This window comes from Falco peregrinus, chromosome 11 (assembly GCF_023634155.1).
Source record: "Falco peregrinus isolate bFalPer1 chromosome 11, bFalPer1.pri, whole genome shotgun sequence".
NCBI classification, from domain to species: Eukaryota; Metazoa; Chordata; class Aves; order Falconiformes; family Falconidae; genus Falco; species Falco peregrinus.
The window spans coordinates 24,626,330-24,645,373 of NC_073731.1; the positions used below are offsets into that span (position 1 = coordinate 24,626,330).

A 19,044-nucleotide genomic window follows, 5' to 3' on the forward strand; every position below is an offset into this window, starting at 1 on the left:
GGGGAAATCTACACCCATTTTCTGTTAAAGTTTTCTTCTAAACATTCAGTTAAGATCATTAGTTTTCTCCATTCTTTGAGAGCTAGCGTTGGGTACAGTTCCTTATTTCTTTTACAATGAAAGCATTTTGCATAACCTATTGAATACACGGACCCACCCATTTAGATGACACTGTGTGTTTGCAAACCTTGGTCATGAGTAGCTCATAAGGCAATTACATTTTGTTTTTTTTGTGGTGACTGGACCGTTGCTGTCAGACCAGGGTAGGAAGTAACCTGTGCAAGAAGCCTAGTGCTATGGAAACTCCTTTCAAGGACATTGCAAGCGTAAAAGGTTTACATCCAGTTCTTCTCTCTGCCTATATTCTCAGCCTTACAAAAGGCTCAAGGATCTAGAAGTGAATACCAACTCTTACCCTGTGTCTGCTGTCCTCTCTCATTCCATAAGGTCTCCCCTGTTTGCAGATCAGAAGGAGGTGTTGCTAGGCCTTGGCTGAAATATGTGAACCACTTTTATTTTACAACCATTTGAAACAAAATCACTAAATTATAACTTCTGCTTAGAGACATTCAAACTAAAATAATGCTTGAAGGCAAAAAAAAGCACATTGAAGAATACTATTTTATCAGGCTATAGAAATATGTAGGTTGACATATTCTTCAGTACAGTAAGCCATATGAACTAATATACTATTCATAGTTTTTATCACTTTAATCCTATTTCTTCAGTTATATCCATGTAGAATGCTGCTGCTGAGGAATTTAACTGTAATTTTGCATTCCGGTGGTGTCACTGTACCGCTAATACATAACAGCAGAACACCATGAAGCTATACAAGGGTTAAAGTAAAATAAACCATTAGCACATCTTTTATTGTTGTAATGCTATTAGCAGATTTATTTCATTGCAGGAGTGAACTCCAAAAGTACACAGAAATGAAGGAAAATGAAGAGAAAAGGAAAGACCTAGAAAAGAAGGAAAAGGAAAAGCAATACCAAGCCCGAAAGATGCATTACCTCCTTAGCACTGAGCAGGTTGGTGTACCTGTCCCTGACAGCTCATGCAAACCACTTGGGCCCCCAGCCTGACAGAGATAAACTAGCAGGCTGAATGGGACATGACTTGTTGAAAAGATATCACAAAGACACTACTTCGAGTTCAATTTAGTGCTTTTCTATAGGCAAGAGCAGGTACCATGACTATTCTGTGACAGTAGCTTCACAGAGGCAGCATCAGCACTGCTGGCAGAAAGAGTCCAAGTCAGCAGTTTGATCTGCCACTGTGATAACACAACATGAAGGGCATAACCTCGCTTTAAAAACTCATTTTGACTGGCTTATTGTTGTGTTGTTGCACTTGTCAAGAACTAACAAGTTATTAAGCTGAGAAGGGATTTCATTTTTTTTCCTTTTTTTAATTGAGCTAATGCTTGGATTGGTGCTGTGTTCTGCTTGTTTTTAGGATAGATTGTAAATCCAGGTTTTCAGCTAAAGCTTTTCCTAGAACTGCCTGAATCAGCTTATTTAGTGTGATTGTTTTCACATAGAAATGCCTCATAAATTTTAAATATTTACTGATTCATTTGTTTTAAATTGATAAAAGTGGTAGATTTTTTCAAGCTTTCTTATGTAAGCTGCTTTACAGACAGGTGAATATGGCAGTACATCTCTCTTAAACAAAATTGATATGATTGGTAAAGCTTGTGGGTTTCTTTTTTTTAGTCCCTTTTTGTGAACTTTTGTAAAAAAAATAAATGTTTGGTGACTGCTTGTTCTTCATATGAATAAGGAATTAACATGCAATCAGGGTACGCTAGTGCAAAGGAAGTGCTTGGTTTTCATAGGTTCTTAATGATAATCTGTCTGTAAAAACTGCTAATTCTAAAGAACGCAGGAAAAACACCATGACACTTAGTGGCAAAATGTTTAGTCTTTCCCTCTGTCTGGGAATAACCTGTGACCTATCAAATAAATAGAAATATAGTTTAATTAACTGGATATCAGTTAATGAAAACGCAATCTGTAAATCGAATTTAAGTAATTTTATTTGCAGGAAAAAGCATTGTAAAATATTAGCAAAAAATATGGGGTTTTTTTCTGAGTGGCTTTTAGACAGGGGAGCTAGTTAATAACTGAAATTAGCTCACAATAATTGATTTGTCCAGATGTAGATCTAGAATATTAAGAATAATTGTGCAGTATTTTTATATTGTTTTATACTGTAGAAAATTGGGAATTCTTGTTTTGAACAGAGCAATTTATGTAAAGAAATGCATACACATAAATATGTGTAGTTGGAGTACAAAAATTGTCTGGTTAGATGCATTGAGCGACCTGTGGTCTAAAAAGATTTTAGTCAACTTAGTTCAGTTCTGATGAGACTAGTTTAGCAAGCCTTAACATGTTTTTAAGGAATGGCAAGTAGCGCCTTATTTCAGCCATCCGCCTGGAGGACTTCTGGTAGAGGGCAGCAGTAACTATTATGTTCTGATGAATTCAGGTTTCTAATTTTACAAAATTAGAATTTAGCTAGCAGCATTTTGCAGAACAAAAATATGTTTGTTTTTGCTTGCTGAGACATTTTGTGAATAGTGGGACTCAGAGCCCACAGAATTTTTCCTTTATCACAGGTCTGTGCTCCAAGAACCATCTTCTTTTTTGCAGGTAACATTTTGAAACATGAATGAGTGTAAATCAATGCAACACCTACAGACAAACTAAAAACCAGCAAAGACATATATGAACTACTTATAGCAGTCAAAGTCTGTATTCCACAATTGCACATAATTATAGAATTTGTTATCTTGCTAAGGTACTGGGCAAATTGTTTCAGTGCAGAATTTACTGGTTTGGTGCTCTGACATTTTACTCTCTATACACCTGGTCTTCTGATCTGACTACAGCTGCGTCTTGCTGTCTTCAAAGGACAGTTAATTGCATTACTGAGCAAGGTCCATTCATGTCTCAGTAGAAACAGGCAGCAAAAGTCAACACTTTTGGGTGAGTTAAGGAAAAACCATAATTTGTAAGCAGCAGGCATAGCAAATGAAAAGAGGGTTGGTGAGCTGGACTTACTGTAGAGTCATGTATTGACTAAAGCCAAATAAGTTATAGAGATGATCTGCTAAAGTTTGCAACAATCTCCTTGCCTTCCTGCCAAGCATAATGAGGTGCAATGATGGAGCTGAGCCACCTCATGCATCAAGGCTGCAGGTGTTCAGGCAGGTTATACGGACAGCATTGCAAAATCTGTATTTGCAACAATTGTTTCAAATATATCCTATAGTTTTGAATCTTTTTGTTTTACTACAGGCAAAAAGGGCGAGAAAAGGGTATTTGCTTTCTGACAGAAGGGAATTAAGAAGTTGTAGCTCCTCAGTCTTAGTAAAGAAAGGCATGGCAAGTTCCATTCTCTACTCCCTATGAGCTGAAGCTCAGAAACCCATCTCAGAAGCATGTTACAGATTGAACAGGGAGATGGTCCAACACTGTAGCATTGTACAACACAGCAGATGCAGTGATCCTTTCTGGCCTTAAATCTATGAATCCTTTATTGATTGCAGAATTTGCTCTTCTTATTCCACAGATTTTATATATATGTACATATATATATATATATATATATATATATATATAAAAGGTTGGACCCATTCCTAATTGCTAGCATTGTTTTACATTTCAAAAAGTAAAACTTAAGAATGCTAGCTAGTGTCATGAATGTACAGGGCTGTCTTGTATGTATATAATAGCATGGCCTGTGATGAAGTCAGTGTGTTTTTTCTTTTTCTGGAATTAACTTGCTATTCAAATATTTATTTCTTCCGTAAACTGTTACCTTTATAAAGAAAAAAAGAAAAAAAAAAAAGAGGAAGAAATGAATATCAAACTGAGAATTAGTATGCATTATTTCTTGTTAGTGGTACCAGGTACATACACATGGTCTTATATAGACAGATGTGAGCTTGCTTTGATTACTTTCCAAGCCAATCTGGAGCTATAACATGGGGTTGAACCCAAACTAATTAGCCCTGTTGAGAGCCACGGTATATTAGCTCAAGAATTAATGCAGTTACACAGCTCCTGGTCAGCTCAAAATATGGGCAGAGTAAGTGTGTGCATGCTTTAAACTCAAGAACAAGGAGTTTGATCTGCCTAAAAAATATTATATAGGCATACCTACATGTAAGTTGTTTTGCCTGCATTTCCCCACTTTTTGGGGAGAGGGAGGTATGTTATTGAGTATCATTGCTATGAAACTGACATTCGGGGAAATCATTGGGTGATAAAAAATGTTTGGTATTATACTGTACAGTTTTCTTATATACTTTGCACACAGTTGACTGAGTGTATTTTGCCAGAGAAACTTACCCAAATATGACCATTTCCCATTGCTACTTGTAGAAATACATAGCACTTACACAAAAATTTTAATCCACATAAAACTAAGCAGTTCATTTGAATAAAAGGATGTTAGTATTTAAGAAAGTTAAACATGTTAGAATGTGTAATCAATAACTACTAACAGTAGTAATGTTATTTTGCTCTTAATAATACATATTAGTAATGTAATTATTGACTTTTTTTTTGGTGAAAGTACAGTGTTATGCATCCTGCGAACTTCAAAACACAGTTTTTTGCTTTACTAAAACCCATCTACATATTTTTTTCTGTAGACCAGTAATATCCATGTGACACAAATTTAACTGTATTTGTAGGCATGAGTGGCCCTGAAAAAAGAAAGTAAATTTTTATTTTATTTAAATTAAGTTCGTTGCCAAATAATGTCTGGAGAAATAAAGCATGAGCTCTTAAACTTCGTGCTTATGAAATACTGAGATTTTAATCAACTTGCTATATATGCCAGCAGTATCAGTAACTGGTCAAGTAACATCTTATAAACATGAGCTTCTTTTCTTTGAAGGAAATTTCTCCTTCAAAATTATAAAAAAACCATAACAGTGAAGTCCATGCCCTTCTTATCATGTGCTAAGTTATCTTGTCTGCTCCACTTACTGGTTGCTTGTTGCAAGAGATTCCACTGTAAAATACTGCAAGAAATAAATCTGTGAGGTGACAACTGTCAGGCTTCCAAACTAAATTCCATTTTAAAACCAAGATTCTCTATATTTCAGATTTTAAAATTTATATATATAAAACAATGTTTTCCTTGTCTGTTTTTATCCTTGAGTCATAACTTCTGACTTCATGATTAACATGATAAAAATGGCAGTACATATTTAACAAACCTTTGCGTTTGTTAAGAATATTTCTTGTCATTTCATATTGGTAACACAATAGAAATGAGTACAGATTTTTTTTTTCATTTTTTAATCCATTTTATCATGAACTGCATTGTAATTTCTTATTGAGACATGAAACTTGTTAATTAAGTTTTTATTTTTAGTCCGTAATCACAGTATGCTATTTCCACTATAGTGGTAATGATTCCTTTTTTTTCAGTTGTCATTAATACATGAACTACTTATTAAATGTGTTTTTTTGTTATAAACAGGTTTACCTATGTAGATTGCACTTCTATACCCCTTTCCGTATTAACAAAATTCACTATAATTGAACAGGTTCTTACTTCTGCTCCATCATATTGGCAAGGCTGACATTTGTAGTAAGGGCCACCCTCGGCAGAGCGCTGGCAAACAGCATTTAAAGTAAATGAAAGACAGAATCACTGAATACACGGATGGCACTTTGTGGGGGTGGGTATGAAGAGCCCACATGTGTTGGAACATGTGGTTGCACGATTCCAGTCGTTGGCATTTCCAGCCTGCCAAGAAATTTTGAGGTTGGTCTTTGTCTTACAATGATGATTAGAATTAGGTATAACAGACTAAATCCAAAGATCCGGTACCAGCCCAGAATGCAGGCCTGTATCGTGTTAAGTATCTGCTGACAGAGCAAGCAGCAACGCTGGGGGGAGTGTGAGTGAGAGCAAGTGTGTCAGCTCTGCCAGCCCTAGTGTTGCTGCCCAGGTGAAGGACCTGCAAGTCCACAGTGTGGTGGGGAGCAGAAGGCAGTGGTAACCGAAAGGAACCAGAGCAGAAGTGGTAGAAGGAGCAGAGTGGTGTGTGCCTTGTAAAGTCGTTGAGATCAGGAAAAGATTCCCACAGAAACAGTCTTCAGAGTGCCAGAGCTGAAAAGCCTTTTCTATTACAGTTTCTCCTGTCACTGAGGAAAGGGTTGGAGAATCAGCAGAGCAACTGATATTTACCCTTTATGTTTATTTCCCATATAGCAAACAGTACTGGGTGAGGTTAAAGAGAACGTGAATTCTCTTTCCTCCAGCTTTCTTCTGTTTCTAAACAAATAAACCACTTTACCTTTTGTCAAGAGAAAATGAATGTACGACTAGTCCAGAAAGCCAAAGTTCTTTGTGATATCATGTCTAAGAAAGCTTGAGAGCTTTGTCACACAATTACAAAATCTACTTTGACATTATTGAGAATGTGATGTTATACATGCATCACTTAAGCTTATCATTGCTCTGGCTGGTGGACTGAGTCCCAGCCTCATTTCCGAACCTGAACTCCTGCTCTGTGATAAATCATGCTGACATTAGATGAGCTAATACTGGTCCTCTGTTCTGGGGGATCTCCTGTTCTATCTGAAGGCTTTAACTATTGAGAACTTGAGAAGAATTAATCATGCAGTTGTGTGTGTATGCCTACTCTTGGGTTTTATACACCATCCTGTCTTTGACAATGGCCAACCGCATGTGCCCAGGGAAGACAAATAAAATGGGGCAATGGAACAGTATAATGACATGCCAAGAATACTCTGCAGTTTCCAGCCATCGGTAGTTGAAGGATTTTTAGTTTTTTGGTGTACAGCTTTCCATTTTTGGATTATTAAGTTGTTCACTTTTTGCCTCTGTATTGCTCCAATTCCTGCCTCTCTTAATACTCAGAGAAGGAATAACCTAAACAGAGAGAGAGTATGGTAAGAGATCTAGGTCTATCCACAACAGCAGCTCTCAAATTCTGCTTCCTTGGAAGACCAAGTTCACTCATTCTTCTTGCAGTATTGTTTTGCAGCATACTCATTTCACATCATATACTGTCTCTGCTATTCCATCACAGGAGAATATGCAACTGTGAAGTGCCTTGCCCTTTCTCACAATTTGGAGAGGTTCTGCAGATTGCGTCTTCCACTCCAAGTGACACTAAAGTCCATCACTTTTCAACCCTCTTTAGCAGGGTGACAATTTCTCGTGATACCCTTTGGCAGTTTGTGAACAATACTGTTCATAAGCTCTTAGGCGGTTTAGAGTTGCAAGAGAAGAACAAAGCCCATGTGTAATAATAGGCCCTTTCTGTTGTAGAAGTTACAAAATCTATGACATTTCTTTTAGTAATTGCCCATAACAAGACACGAGTTATCTTTTTGAGTTGCAGTAGTTCCTTCAGTTTTCAGTGCCCGCTTGAGTGTGTCACCGTCTCGCTGTTGAGTCAAGGCTGATGTGTTTAGATATGTGGCCCATGTATAGTCGCATTGAACTAATGCGTTGGAAAGGATTACTTGTAGGATTATGATAGCTGGTGCTGTAAAATAAGGAAGCGTTTTTAACTGAAATGGTCTTGACTGAGATAACCCTTTCTAGGGAGACAGAAACATGAAAATATAACTCTTTAACAGTTTAGCACTATAGAAAACAACCCCCCCCACTTTAAGAATAATGTTCTGTGAGGAGGAAGGAGATGTTAGCATCAAGTAGCAGTGAAAAGTTCCAATTTCAGCAATGAGAACCAAGTTTTTAAATTCTTGCTCTCTCTGTGTAACACCCATACTCTATAAGCAATTCCACTTTAAGATAATGGGAGTTGCTTTGCAAACTTCTGTTAACTCTGGATTAAGGCTTTTGAGTATAAAGATAGCAAAAATGTGCCCCAATGCTACTTTTCAGCTTTTGTTTTTCAGACCAGTTTTGTTTTTATCCTCTGTAGTTATTATAGAACTCAAATTTATATCAATTGCATCAGTCATTATTTTGTGTTTGTCAGTTCATAGAGTAAAATACTTTAAATTCAAACTCTGTTCAATGCTAAGGTATTTTTATTGCATTTTTCTTGTCAAAAGAGATGTTAATTCATAAACATTACACTGACTGCGTGTTCCCCCTTTATACACTATTGGAAATCAGGAGTTAACTCTATTGAAGTTACTGCACTCACATCAGGCGTAAATGTTCTAAGTGAGTAGAAAAGACAAGCCACAGAATCCTTCCTGGAGCAGGGTAATGAATATTCAGAAGGCACAACCGATTAATATGCTTCTAACCTAATGTGCTGTCCTGTAAGAACTTGAAAAACAATTGGTCTGAAATGACACTGTTTGACACCCACACTGTCTCTGGGCACCTGACAGTTTTATTCTTATAAAGGTGAGGGCTCAGTGGATAAAGCTCTGGCCTTTGATCTTCAGATCCACAGTTTAAGAGACAAGGCTGCAAGTTTGGTCATTTGAGCTTAGTCCCGAGTGAACAGTGCACATCACAAAATGGTTATACATAATTTGTTACTATTGGCAGTGTCTGTTCAGGAAAGGCCAAGGACTGAGCTAGCATGAAGAATGAATTAGCTCTTACCTTTTACATTTTATTTCCTCCCTCTTTACTGTTGTAATTTTATTATCCTGTCTCTAAAACATTCAGGGAAGAAATTATCATTCATTATAAGTACTAATACTTCCTGAAGATGAACTAAAATGGTTAATTTTTTTTTTAATGTAGGTACCCCAATCACTGATCATCCCCACCTATCCATGGATGTTTAATATCCACTCATCGCATCTCTGCCAAGAAGTCAGATATTTCTGAGTAGTTTCCCAAGCTTGTACCATAAAAAAAATCCCATTTAAATTCAAGAGGAAAGAGTGAGCTCTCCTAGCTCTCAGGCAGGCTAGCAGCCTACATTTAAATAGCATTAGTATATTAAGCATTTCATGCTGCAGTGTTCTGTTTTTATAAAAATATTTTCCAAAGGATGCTCAATTTGCATGAAATCCTTCTTACAGTACTTGTGACAGGTATGTTTGAGCAGCCAGCCCTCCACGTTGGAAGCCAGATGTATCAGTCTATTCACAGGTACTCACTGTAGGAAAATCATTCAGCTGTTGTGCCTCATGGGGCACTATACACACAACCTCAGCTCACTTGCAAGGAATCTCAGTTAATGTTGCTTAATGTTTCTGTCAAAAAGAAGGACAAAGTAAGGTAAACTGAAAGCAGCCAGTAACTGAGCTGTTTGTGATTCTGGAAGACGTTGTACCTGAACAAAGAAAAATGCTTATGTCTAGAAGATTAGTTCCACTAGGTCTGAATTCCAAAACTGAGCTTGAAGTGATTTGCACATACAATCAAAAATCTTCAGTTCTCTTAGAATTTGAGTCCAGCTCTTGCCCTTTGGGATTACTTATCCTGGGAATACTCAGTATCATGGTGATGTAAAAAGAAGGCAAGTACTGGAAGCCAACATCCTCCAGAACCTGCCTGGTGCACACTCTGCCAAAACCATCTAGAGACCATGTTTACAACTTTAGTAGATTTTCCAGTTTTCCTCATATCCTTTTCAATCACCCTTTCTTTTTCTCTGGGAAGGGGTGATTGTCTCCCTGGAGAGGGCAAGTACAATCAAAGCCAAAACTAAGATGGCAATGATCTTCATGCCCAGAAAAGGGTAGCTCCGTATGATTAGGGAGCGATGGGAAGAGGATGGGAAGGTGCTATCTGCTGATACCATAACCTGTCTCCTGTAGGAAACAGATGGCTATGTACAATTTCAGATTTATTTCTTCCCATACACTCTTCTCCTAAGTCTCATTCTAGCACTACTTGTAAGTGAAAGTGCTTCCAACAGAAATCAGTAATTTCTCCCTTTGCCACACTTCCCAGAAAACAAGATCTTGACATCCTATTTTTTAAAGATAGTGAGTGAAAGAACTTAAAAATAGAAAAAATGTAATAATTTTAGGCATGTTCTGTGGCAGTATTGCAAACTATTTTTCCTGAGGACTGCTTATTGTAAAATCATGTCAGTGTGTTTGCTAAGTGGATAACTGTGCGAAAGAAATGAGAAGGATTTTTACACTGAAAGATCATCTGTCATTAGAAAGAGCTTAAGACACAAAAGGCTGTAAAGTTTCAGTGCTGTTTTGTGATTGATCCTATGCAAGCTCAGTTTTTAAAGGCATATACATGTAGACACGGCAATATTCCTCCGAGCTTCTTCTAAATAGCTTGTTTCTAGCCGTGTCATTCATACTAAGCATATGTTATTATAGCGTAGTGGCATCTCCGCACCTACCATGCATTACAGCATTTAGCATCTCCGCATCTAGCATTAGTCATTTAAAAATCCAATAGCTAGAAGGTCCTTAAACTGTCTTTTTCAGCATCTGAATTACATAATCACTATCTGTGTGGATTTTTTTCTAGACAACAAACTTCTTGCTCAACTCCTGTGGGTAGGATTAATGGCAGAGTTTAAAGGACAAGCTGTGTGATCTATCAAAAGTGTACATGCTGAGATCTTAGAAAAACATGACCACATTTTGTGTATTACTGTCAATTGGGGTGGCAAAAGGTTGGATTGCTGCAGGGTCAGAAAACTGATAAGAGTGGGTTATATATTGAATGCTGGCTTTGTGCGTGATGTGGTATGCATGTTTAAAAAAAGATCTACGTTACAGGGAAATTGCAATGTAGTGCAAATATCAGCTAAATAGCTCACACACAGAGCCACATTCACACACACTTGCATAGAGCGGAACTCCAGTGACATTCCTGAAATTGTTACTGGGATAAATTTAGTTGATGAGTAGTAGTCCATCTGGTGTTTATACAAGTTAGATGTGATGTATGGTCTTGCTGAGGTAATTTTTGAAACTATTATATCAGAAGAAGTACATGCTAAATAAGACATAAGTGCGTAAGAAGGGGGAGGTTAGGAATGGCATGAGAAGTCGTGAAGATAAAATACTGTACATTTCTCAACAGCAACCCTTCCTGTTGATTAAGAAGTGGCACTGATGGTATCCTTGCTTTAATGAGACTTCAAGATGAGTGATGTACACACCAATTCTTTTGTTTTTCAGCTCTTAGGCAAGCGAATAGTATAATGGTAAAGTTCTTTCATTAACTTGCACAGTTTATTCAATATTCAGTGCTTTTGTTTAGTATCTAATATATACTGTTAATTTGGGAATTGTGTCTGTCCTGCAACGGACATGATGAAAACTGTGTATCTTCCCCCATCTATTGTGCTCTTTGCTTCCAGTTTTTCTATTGCAACAATCTTTTAATAAAAACTTTATCTTTTAATTTTTTCTTATTAAATCACTCTTTTCTACTCATTTCTGACTACCTTTACTAATCTGATGAACATGGTTCTGTTCCCTCTTCTTTATTCTTTCCTGTATACGATGCTGACTGTTCATTAAACCTTAACCTCATTGTTGGTCTCATTGAAGATTGCTTTGTTAAACATACTGCCACTTTTCAAGTTCTTAGTCATTGTTTCAACCTATAGGTTTACTACAGTAAATTGTTTAATAAATCTATCAGACCTTATGTCTGTAGGGGAAGATTCACATGTAAGCACAATGCAGCAGACATAAGAAACAATGAAAAGCCATGAATTGTTGCATTGTTTAGTTGCACATATGTATTTTTGGAAAAGTTAATGAATTCTCTTTTTAGCAATTTCCTTAAGAAAGGAAATTTCCTTATATTTTTTATCTCTATCTGTTAAGAAGGGCTTCTGTCTTCTGATACATTGTAGGTAACTTCTGGTGTTACAAATTCAAAGATGCTACATGGTATAATTACAAGGATTTTTCTCAATCCAGTGAGAAAAGGAAGGAATTTTGAGCTGATTTTTTTTTTACAAAGCTAATCTTTTCCATTATGACAATGACAGTAGATGAAATTTTAAAGATGTAAATAGTATCACACATTTAAATAAGTGTTTTAAGTCTCTGAAAACTTCTCACAAGCATAAATAATTTTAGCCTGAAAATAACTCTGTGAATTAAGGAAATACTGTGTGTGTGTTCACACGCAGTTATGGAGACATGGAAGAATAAAATCACCTTCAGAGGATATTCTTCAGACTAAGCTCTTTAATTCCCATTCATAGAGTGGTTGTAGAAACAGGTTGGTTTGCAGAGATTCCTGGAATTTATACAGGATCCCATACTGACCCCAGAACTTCTTAAAGAAAAAAGGATAACATTTCCCATTCCTATTTTTAAAACAAAGTCATCAAGCAAGTTAAAATGTATTTTTCTGCTTCTTTTGGAATCAGAAGTCAAATGAGAAGTCAGTAAGAGAACTTTGAATGCTCTTTGTTTTGTGCCTTCATCATAAGAGTTCTGTTTCCTGTGCCATCGCTCCCTCATTCAAGTTATTATCCCTGATCTAGTCAAGTCATCGAGAGCCTGTGTCAGAATTATGTTTGACAGAGTAAGACTTGGTCAGGGAGACAATCAACGAAAGGTGGATGTGTTTTTGAGCTGCCTCTGCATTTGCTGGGCTGCCTGTGTTTTGGATGTTGTGCCACAATGATCCATGCATTGAACTAAGAGTTTGTTTCTCTTTTGTCTTGTTGCCTAAATACCCAGGCAGTTGGTACCTGTTTGGAAACTCAATTACAGTTTTGTTTCCTGCAATTGAACTTAGTGCCTATGCAGGTTTAAAGGTTGATTTTATGGTCGGTGGCCAAGATACTGGACATGAATGTTTCCTTAACACCTCATTGTATAGTCCATAAAGTTGCAGCCTGGTATACTTATAAAAGTGCATTTAAAACATGATTGCACTATTATTTTGATATCAAGCAAACATTTCACAGATGAAAAGGACTGACCCAAGCTTTACAATCTGAAGACAGAATAACAATAATTAATGCTTTTATTACTCTGTTTAAACAGAATATATATTAAGCAGAAGACAGGTAATTAATCCCACTTGAAAGAATATATGCTACTCATCACTCATTTATGTATTCTTCAGTCTCTGCATAAAAGCAGTATCTCAAACAATGCTAAAATACCTTAGCTACAGTAACAGGCTAGGTCCTTCAGTTCTTATTTAGATGAAATTCCGGAGACTATACCTTTACAAGGATTACAGGATCAGGCCTAAGGAGTAGCATTAGCTCAGTGAGAACTGAACCTCCACTTATAAAGTTGGGTGACATTTTTCCCATTGTCAGCCATGGTAAGGAAATTTTATCTCAAATTGAAATGCTAAACCATCTTATGGTATTTTTCCCATATCTGAATGAAGTTTGCACTATATTTCTTAAGCTTTAATATAAAAAAAATTCATATTAGTTTAAAACCCACAGATTATTCCTAGTAGAATACATTCTAAGGTGGCTTAAATATTTTGATGTTTCAAGTTTGAGACATAGTTTTATTATACTTGTTGCTAGAACAGTATTTACAGAATTTTTATAAATGGCTCTTTCCCCAATACATTTCATATTAAAGATATTATCCTTTTATTTTCACATCGTATTCTACTTATCGAGAAATTTTACATTCCTTTTCTTTTACGGACATGGTTACGGCATCATATAAACATATTTTTTCCTTGTGAATCATTAATGTTTTAAGGTATTTCTTTTATAAGGTATTTCTTTTACCTCCTAGAGAAACTATATCTGGGGATTAACAAGATTGTTCACTGGAATTCATGTGGAAGCATAACTGCAGTAGCTGAGGAATGATCATGTTTCCTTTTAGTTCGCAGCAAGAGTAATTGAATGTTGAATATCTTACTAAACGCTGGACTGTGACAGTGTGTTAACACTCCGACTATCTCCTAACAGCAGGGCAATTATTTGCTGAGTGGGATTTTTATAAATCCCCTGGCAGTAGTATGTCCTGATAATTATGATGAAGTGCACTGGTCAGTGTTGATTCAGCAATCCCATCTCTAGCAAATATTTCATTCACAGCTCTCCTTCATGCTTTTACTTTTATGGCTTTTAAAGATCTCTTACCTCTCCTCTCAGCTTGCTTAGTTTTTTACAAATTACAATGGAGTAAAAAAAAGGATTTTCAAGCTAAGTCTCTACTTTGTTGAAGTCTTTTCCTTCTCATTTAACTCCTCATTAAAAGACCAGAGTGAAAATGTAGGACTTTATTTAGGTTCTTACTGTGACAATCACTGGCAAAAGCTTCCTCCCTCAAAACTATTTTTCTCAAGATTAAATGACTGTTAAATGAAACGTATTCATGATATATGTTGATTATTTCAGTCTTTTGGAGCTGATATGGAAAAGTAATTAAAATAGAACATACCTTTATTATTGTTTAGTTAAATTACAGTAAAAGATATTTTAAAGATTTGAGGATATACTTTCTATCAACTTCATGCTTACATTTGATCTTCAGCTCAACTTCTTCAATTTTTAATTTTGCATGTGTGTAATTATTTGCAGTGCAGTAGCTACACTGTATCTATTAGGGCATATTTTGTTTGTAATTTTACATGTAGACTTTAAAAGCTCAGTCAAGAAATAAGAATAAGAAATTAATTCATAAATAACAATTGCAGCATCTAAAATGGTTCACATTTTATTACAGCACTTGGGATCACTGATCTTTTCTGTGGAAGTATCCAGCATAATCAACACAGCCTTGTCTTTCCCTTTGTACCTGCACCTTTTTCTTCCCTTTCTTCCTTCTTTCCTTCTATTTCTTTTGCTGCTGCCTTCCTTCATAGATTAGCTTTCAAGGCAAGCTCCTTAATAATTTCTTTGTTGTATTCTGGGAAAAAACAGTTAAGTCTTTCTCTCCATATGGAAACAGGAAAAAACAAAAATAGATACTCTACAGCATAGAGTAGATTTAGGATTAGAGGTGGAAGCAATACACAAATACATAAACCCCCGAAATCTTTTCTTTGCTAATGTTCATTAAATTAATATTTGTTTTCTTATGATTTTTTTCTTTCTTTATATGTGACCATTAATTATAAAGATAAGAAAATGATTGGTAGGAAACTAAATGATAGAGTGTTAGAAATGCAAAATGATTCAAAATATTAATGTAATGCTAAGGATGACTGGGTAACAAATGGTACATTTGCCAGTACGCTTGACCTGACACAATTAATATTCCAGGTCATGCTTGGGTTTCCATGATGGAGGGTCTGAGGCAGAGAATTCTAGGGGAAAAATATATCTATTGTATAACTCATTTCTCTCTCTCTCTCTCTCTTTTTTTTTTTTTTTATTTTCCCTGACGAGTCAGAACCACAGTCTTAAAAAAAAAAATAAATAATCTGTGCTTTCACACCTCATTTGCCGTATTCACCACTGGGCCACCATTCACCAGAAGGGCCTGATGGAGGGAGGTCAGTAAGAAGCTATTAGCAGAGTCCCCTCCTGAGATTTCTTTGGTCTTATTGAGGTGGAAGTTAGCATGACAGTACTGCAAATAACTCAGTTGTAGGTTTTTTAACAGTTAGCACAGATTTCCCCACAGTGTTTGTCACTTTAGGAAATTGTTCCTGGAAATGAAGTCCCAGAAAGCTGGCTTTGACAGCATCCCTTCTTAGTTGTGAAGAATATGGGTACAGAAAAAAGTCATTCTCCCTGCAGACAAGAGGTGCTTTTTGTAATATATGATAATATTTTGGAGGGAACATATTTTCTTACAGGCTAAAAGTGGAGGAAATATTGAAATCAAGAGTATGAGGTAATATCTCAAGACAGATACTTTTCTACCATTGAAAATGCAGTATTAACTACAATGGTCTGTAGTTGAGAGAATATTGTCATGAAGTAGGGAAAGGATGAAGTAATGCTTTTAACACATTGTACTGGTCTCAAGAAGATATGCAAATTTATGAAGCACCAAAGGCTCTGATCCTCCAGATTCTTAGATTTCTGCAGACTGCCAGCTCCCTGCAGAGGACAGAGTGAATAGGGCATTCATTCTGCGCACAGCACATGTGCAAGATATTACAAAAATAAGCCTCTGATTCACAGAGATATTTAAAAATGAATGGAACCGATTTTGCTAGAGATTGATCTGAACTGGAAAGTAGAATCAAACTCATCTTCTTGTCTTTCCTACCAAACTTTGCCAGTTTTAAATCTAGGCCTAAAAACTTAGCACAAACCTTAGGGAATTTAGTATTAATTATTAATATTAATTTGATCTGTCTAGATACTAACTCTGCTGATTGTTCTGCTGTCTGTCTGGTTGAATACTTGAACATATGTAATTAAAATATAAAGTAATTAACAAAGATTGCTTGAAAAATTGTTATTTAAAAATGCACTTCATAATAAATTTTGACCCTGATCTTACAAAAAGTTTCAATTGTAGAAAAAACATCAACTTTTAAAATGTCCAGCTGGCCTCACTAAAATTCCAAATCCAGTTTCGTAGTTAGTACACTATCTATATGTGTATCTATATCTGATAGTATGTGGAAAAAAACCAACTAAAGGTGGCTCTTTGTTAAGACACCTTTTCAGCAATAATAATTTACAAGACACCAAATCAGTTCCCTCATCTATTATGGCTAATTTGGGTTTCATTAAAAGTGCTAAAAGCCAATCCTATTTGTGCACCTTGAGATATTCAGTAACATTTCAGTGTTTGAACCCTTTTTCTACAGCCAAACATTTAAAGAAAGAAAGATCAAGCAGAATATATGTAGTATCTCAATAAAGATTGCAAAATGCAGACAGCCATTGTATTTGTGGAGCCATTTATACTTGCTCCAAGTATGACTAACAGAAGCAATGCCATTTCTTAGAGGCCAGACAGCACATCAGTTTAAAGTTATTCCTGCCTGTATTTCTTTAGACAAAAAAATGTTTAAATTATTTAAGACCATGTGGTTTTCCACTTTGGGGAAACAAAAAACAAAACCTGTGCTATTGGCATTGAAATAATCTTTTTTTTTTTTTTTGTTAAAATTTTCTACCCAATTTGCTCTTTGTCCTTTTCTTAAAATTTATTATATTTTTTAAAGAGAAGGCTTAACAAGGGGGATAAATTTTGGGCAAATGCAGGATGTGCTACAGATCAACAAATCCATACCCATCAACTTCAGAGTTGTTATGCCATAGTGGTTTATTGCGGATCATCCTGATCCTCAGTGATGCACATGGAGATGTTTTTCTTCTGGAAAACGTTTACATTTTCAGTGATTTTGCAGGTGTCTCTGAAATATGTGTTTCACAGACATCCCATGAGAGAGCAGTATCCCTCCAGCCAGCTGGGGACCCTGCTGACTCATGGCATGGCTAGAACGCAGTGTGCACATTAGGTGGGATACAGCAGCTGAATGTGGGTGGCATAGCAATGGGTGGAAGGATGAAGTAGCAATACAGTGAGTAGTTCAGTGACATGTCAAAAAAGGTAGTCACAGGCAATCACTTTTCTATTTTACTGTCATCAGTGGAGTGAAGGCAAAAATTAATTGATCAGTATGTAGGCAGATCCAATGGCCATGGTAGGACTAATGAGTGAAGAGCCATAATGACCATGGCATAGAGATGGTTTGTATGATCTAATTTGATTTAATTTGTGTGGAAGACCTTGACTGTGGCATTTTATATTTGAGAATAACTTGTGTAACAAGTGTATAAGTGTAACTGCCGTCAATAATTGTGGAACAGTGCAATAGTGCCCGAGACAACACATGCAACTTGTGTTTCTGTAGCACTTCCAAGTCACCGACTTGTAGGCAAAAATGTACTGGACTGAGAAGACAATTGCAATAGGACAGTGTATGAAATGCTACAAAAATAGTAACAGCATTAGGAGAATTCGTAACTTTATGAGATGTTTAGGTGAGTAAGAGCCAGACTTGTAGAACCAAACTGTTACGATGCAGCTGGATTTTGCAGATTGTGCAGATGTACCTGCAGTTTCCCCTTCAGTCCAGTGATTCTCCTTGCCTGCTATTTGAAGCATGGATCCCTGCCCTTTTACTTTGGCATCCCAAAGAGCCGAAGGAACTACCAGTGGTTGTCTGGCATACATATGTTTCTACTGCTCATCCATTCGTGTCCTCTTTCCCATTACACATTTAGACTGATAGTGTAGTGAAATAGTTTATAGGGTTGGCGCTAAGAGGGGAACATGTAACAGTGGCCCAAAATAAATCGTTATTAGGGCCAGATCACTTACAGAGTTGAAGAATACAGCCCATAACATGTTGACTAGCCCAACAATATTTTGAATAATCTACCGTCTCTGAATATTTTTGTCCATTAAACAATAAGTATTATATGACCCTTATTTAACTGTTTTGACACAAGAAATTGGAACTTCCCAGTAGAATATGTTAATGAAAAATGCATTAGAGCTAATTGGGGAGTGTTCAGTCCTCTCAGCCCCAAGAGATTAATACTTTATGAGGAGGCTGATGCTCTACTTTGTTTTCTCATGATCCTCAGCAGTGTTCTAAAGGAGAAATGCAAGATTTTAAAAACTTACTCTTTTCCTTACCTTTCCCCACATCACAAAGCTAATTTCTTTTCCTACTATTTTTATTCAATACTTCTTAGCACTTAAAGTTACCGTAAAAGGAAAGGACAGTATATTGTAACCGAGCATATTACTTTAAAAGTCTTAAGAATACTCTGAGTATACTGTGGTAAAAAATATAATTATCCTTAAAGCAATTCAGTATCTTTAAATTAATTTTTTCCAGGTGTATTTTAAGCATGTATCATCTGTTTTATAGGAGATTTAGTGGCTCTGTGCAATATGGTACAGGAATTCTCGTGTTTAACAATTCATAATTAATTCAGTAAACTCACATATGTCTATTTGTTTATGTGCAACTGATAAAATCCCTACATTTATAAGAATGAATTGGGAACAGTGTCACATAATTTTGATTTGCCAGATATTCACAGATTGTTAATTACATAGGTTGCTAGTTCAGAATTTGAAATGTGTGCTTTATATTAGTAATTGTTATATTAGATTACCCTAGTGATGCAATTAATGCTGTATCCTGAAAAAATGAAATATAAAATTCAATGAATAA

At 36.1% G+C, this 19,044-nt stretch overlaps 1 protein-coding gene across 4 annotated transcripts in view; it reads left to right on the forward strand.

The window, feature by feature from the left end:
* SPATA17 (spermatogenesis associated 17) overlaps positions 1-19,044 on the forward strand; it is an 89,650-nt gene that overhangs the window by 34,280 nt on the left and 36,326 nt on the right. For all 4 annotated transcript variants that reach the window (XM_055816167.1, XM_055816169.1, XM_055816170.1 and 1 more), the window contains one exon: positions 911-1,034. In XM_055816167.1, the coding sequence (XP_055672142.1) occupies positions 911-1,034 (124 nt within the window). The remainder of the gene's footprint in view (positions 1-910; positions 1,035-19,044) is intronic.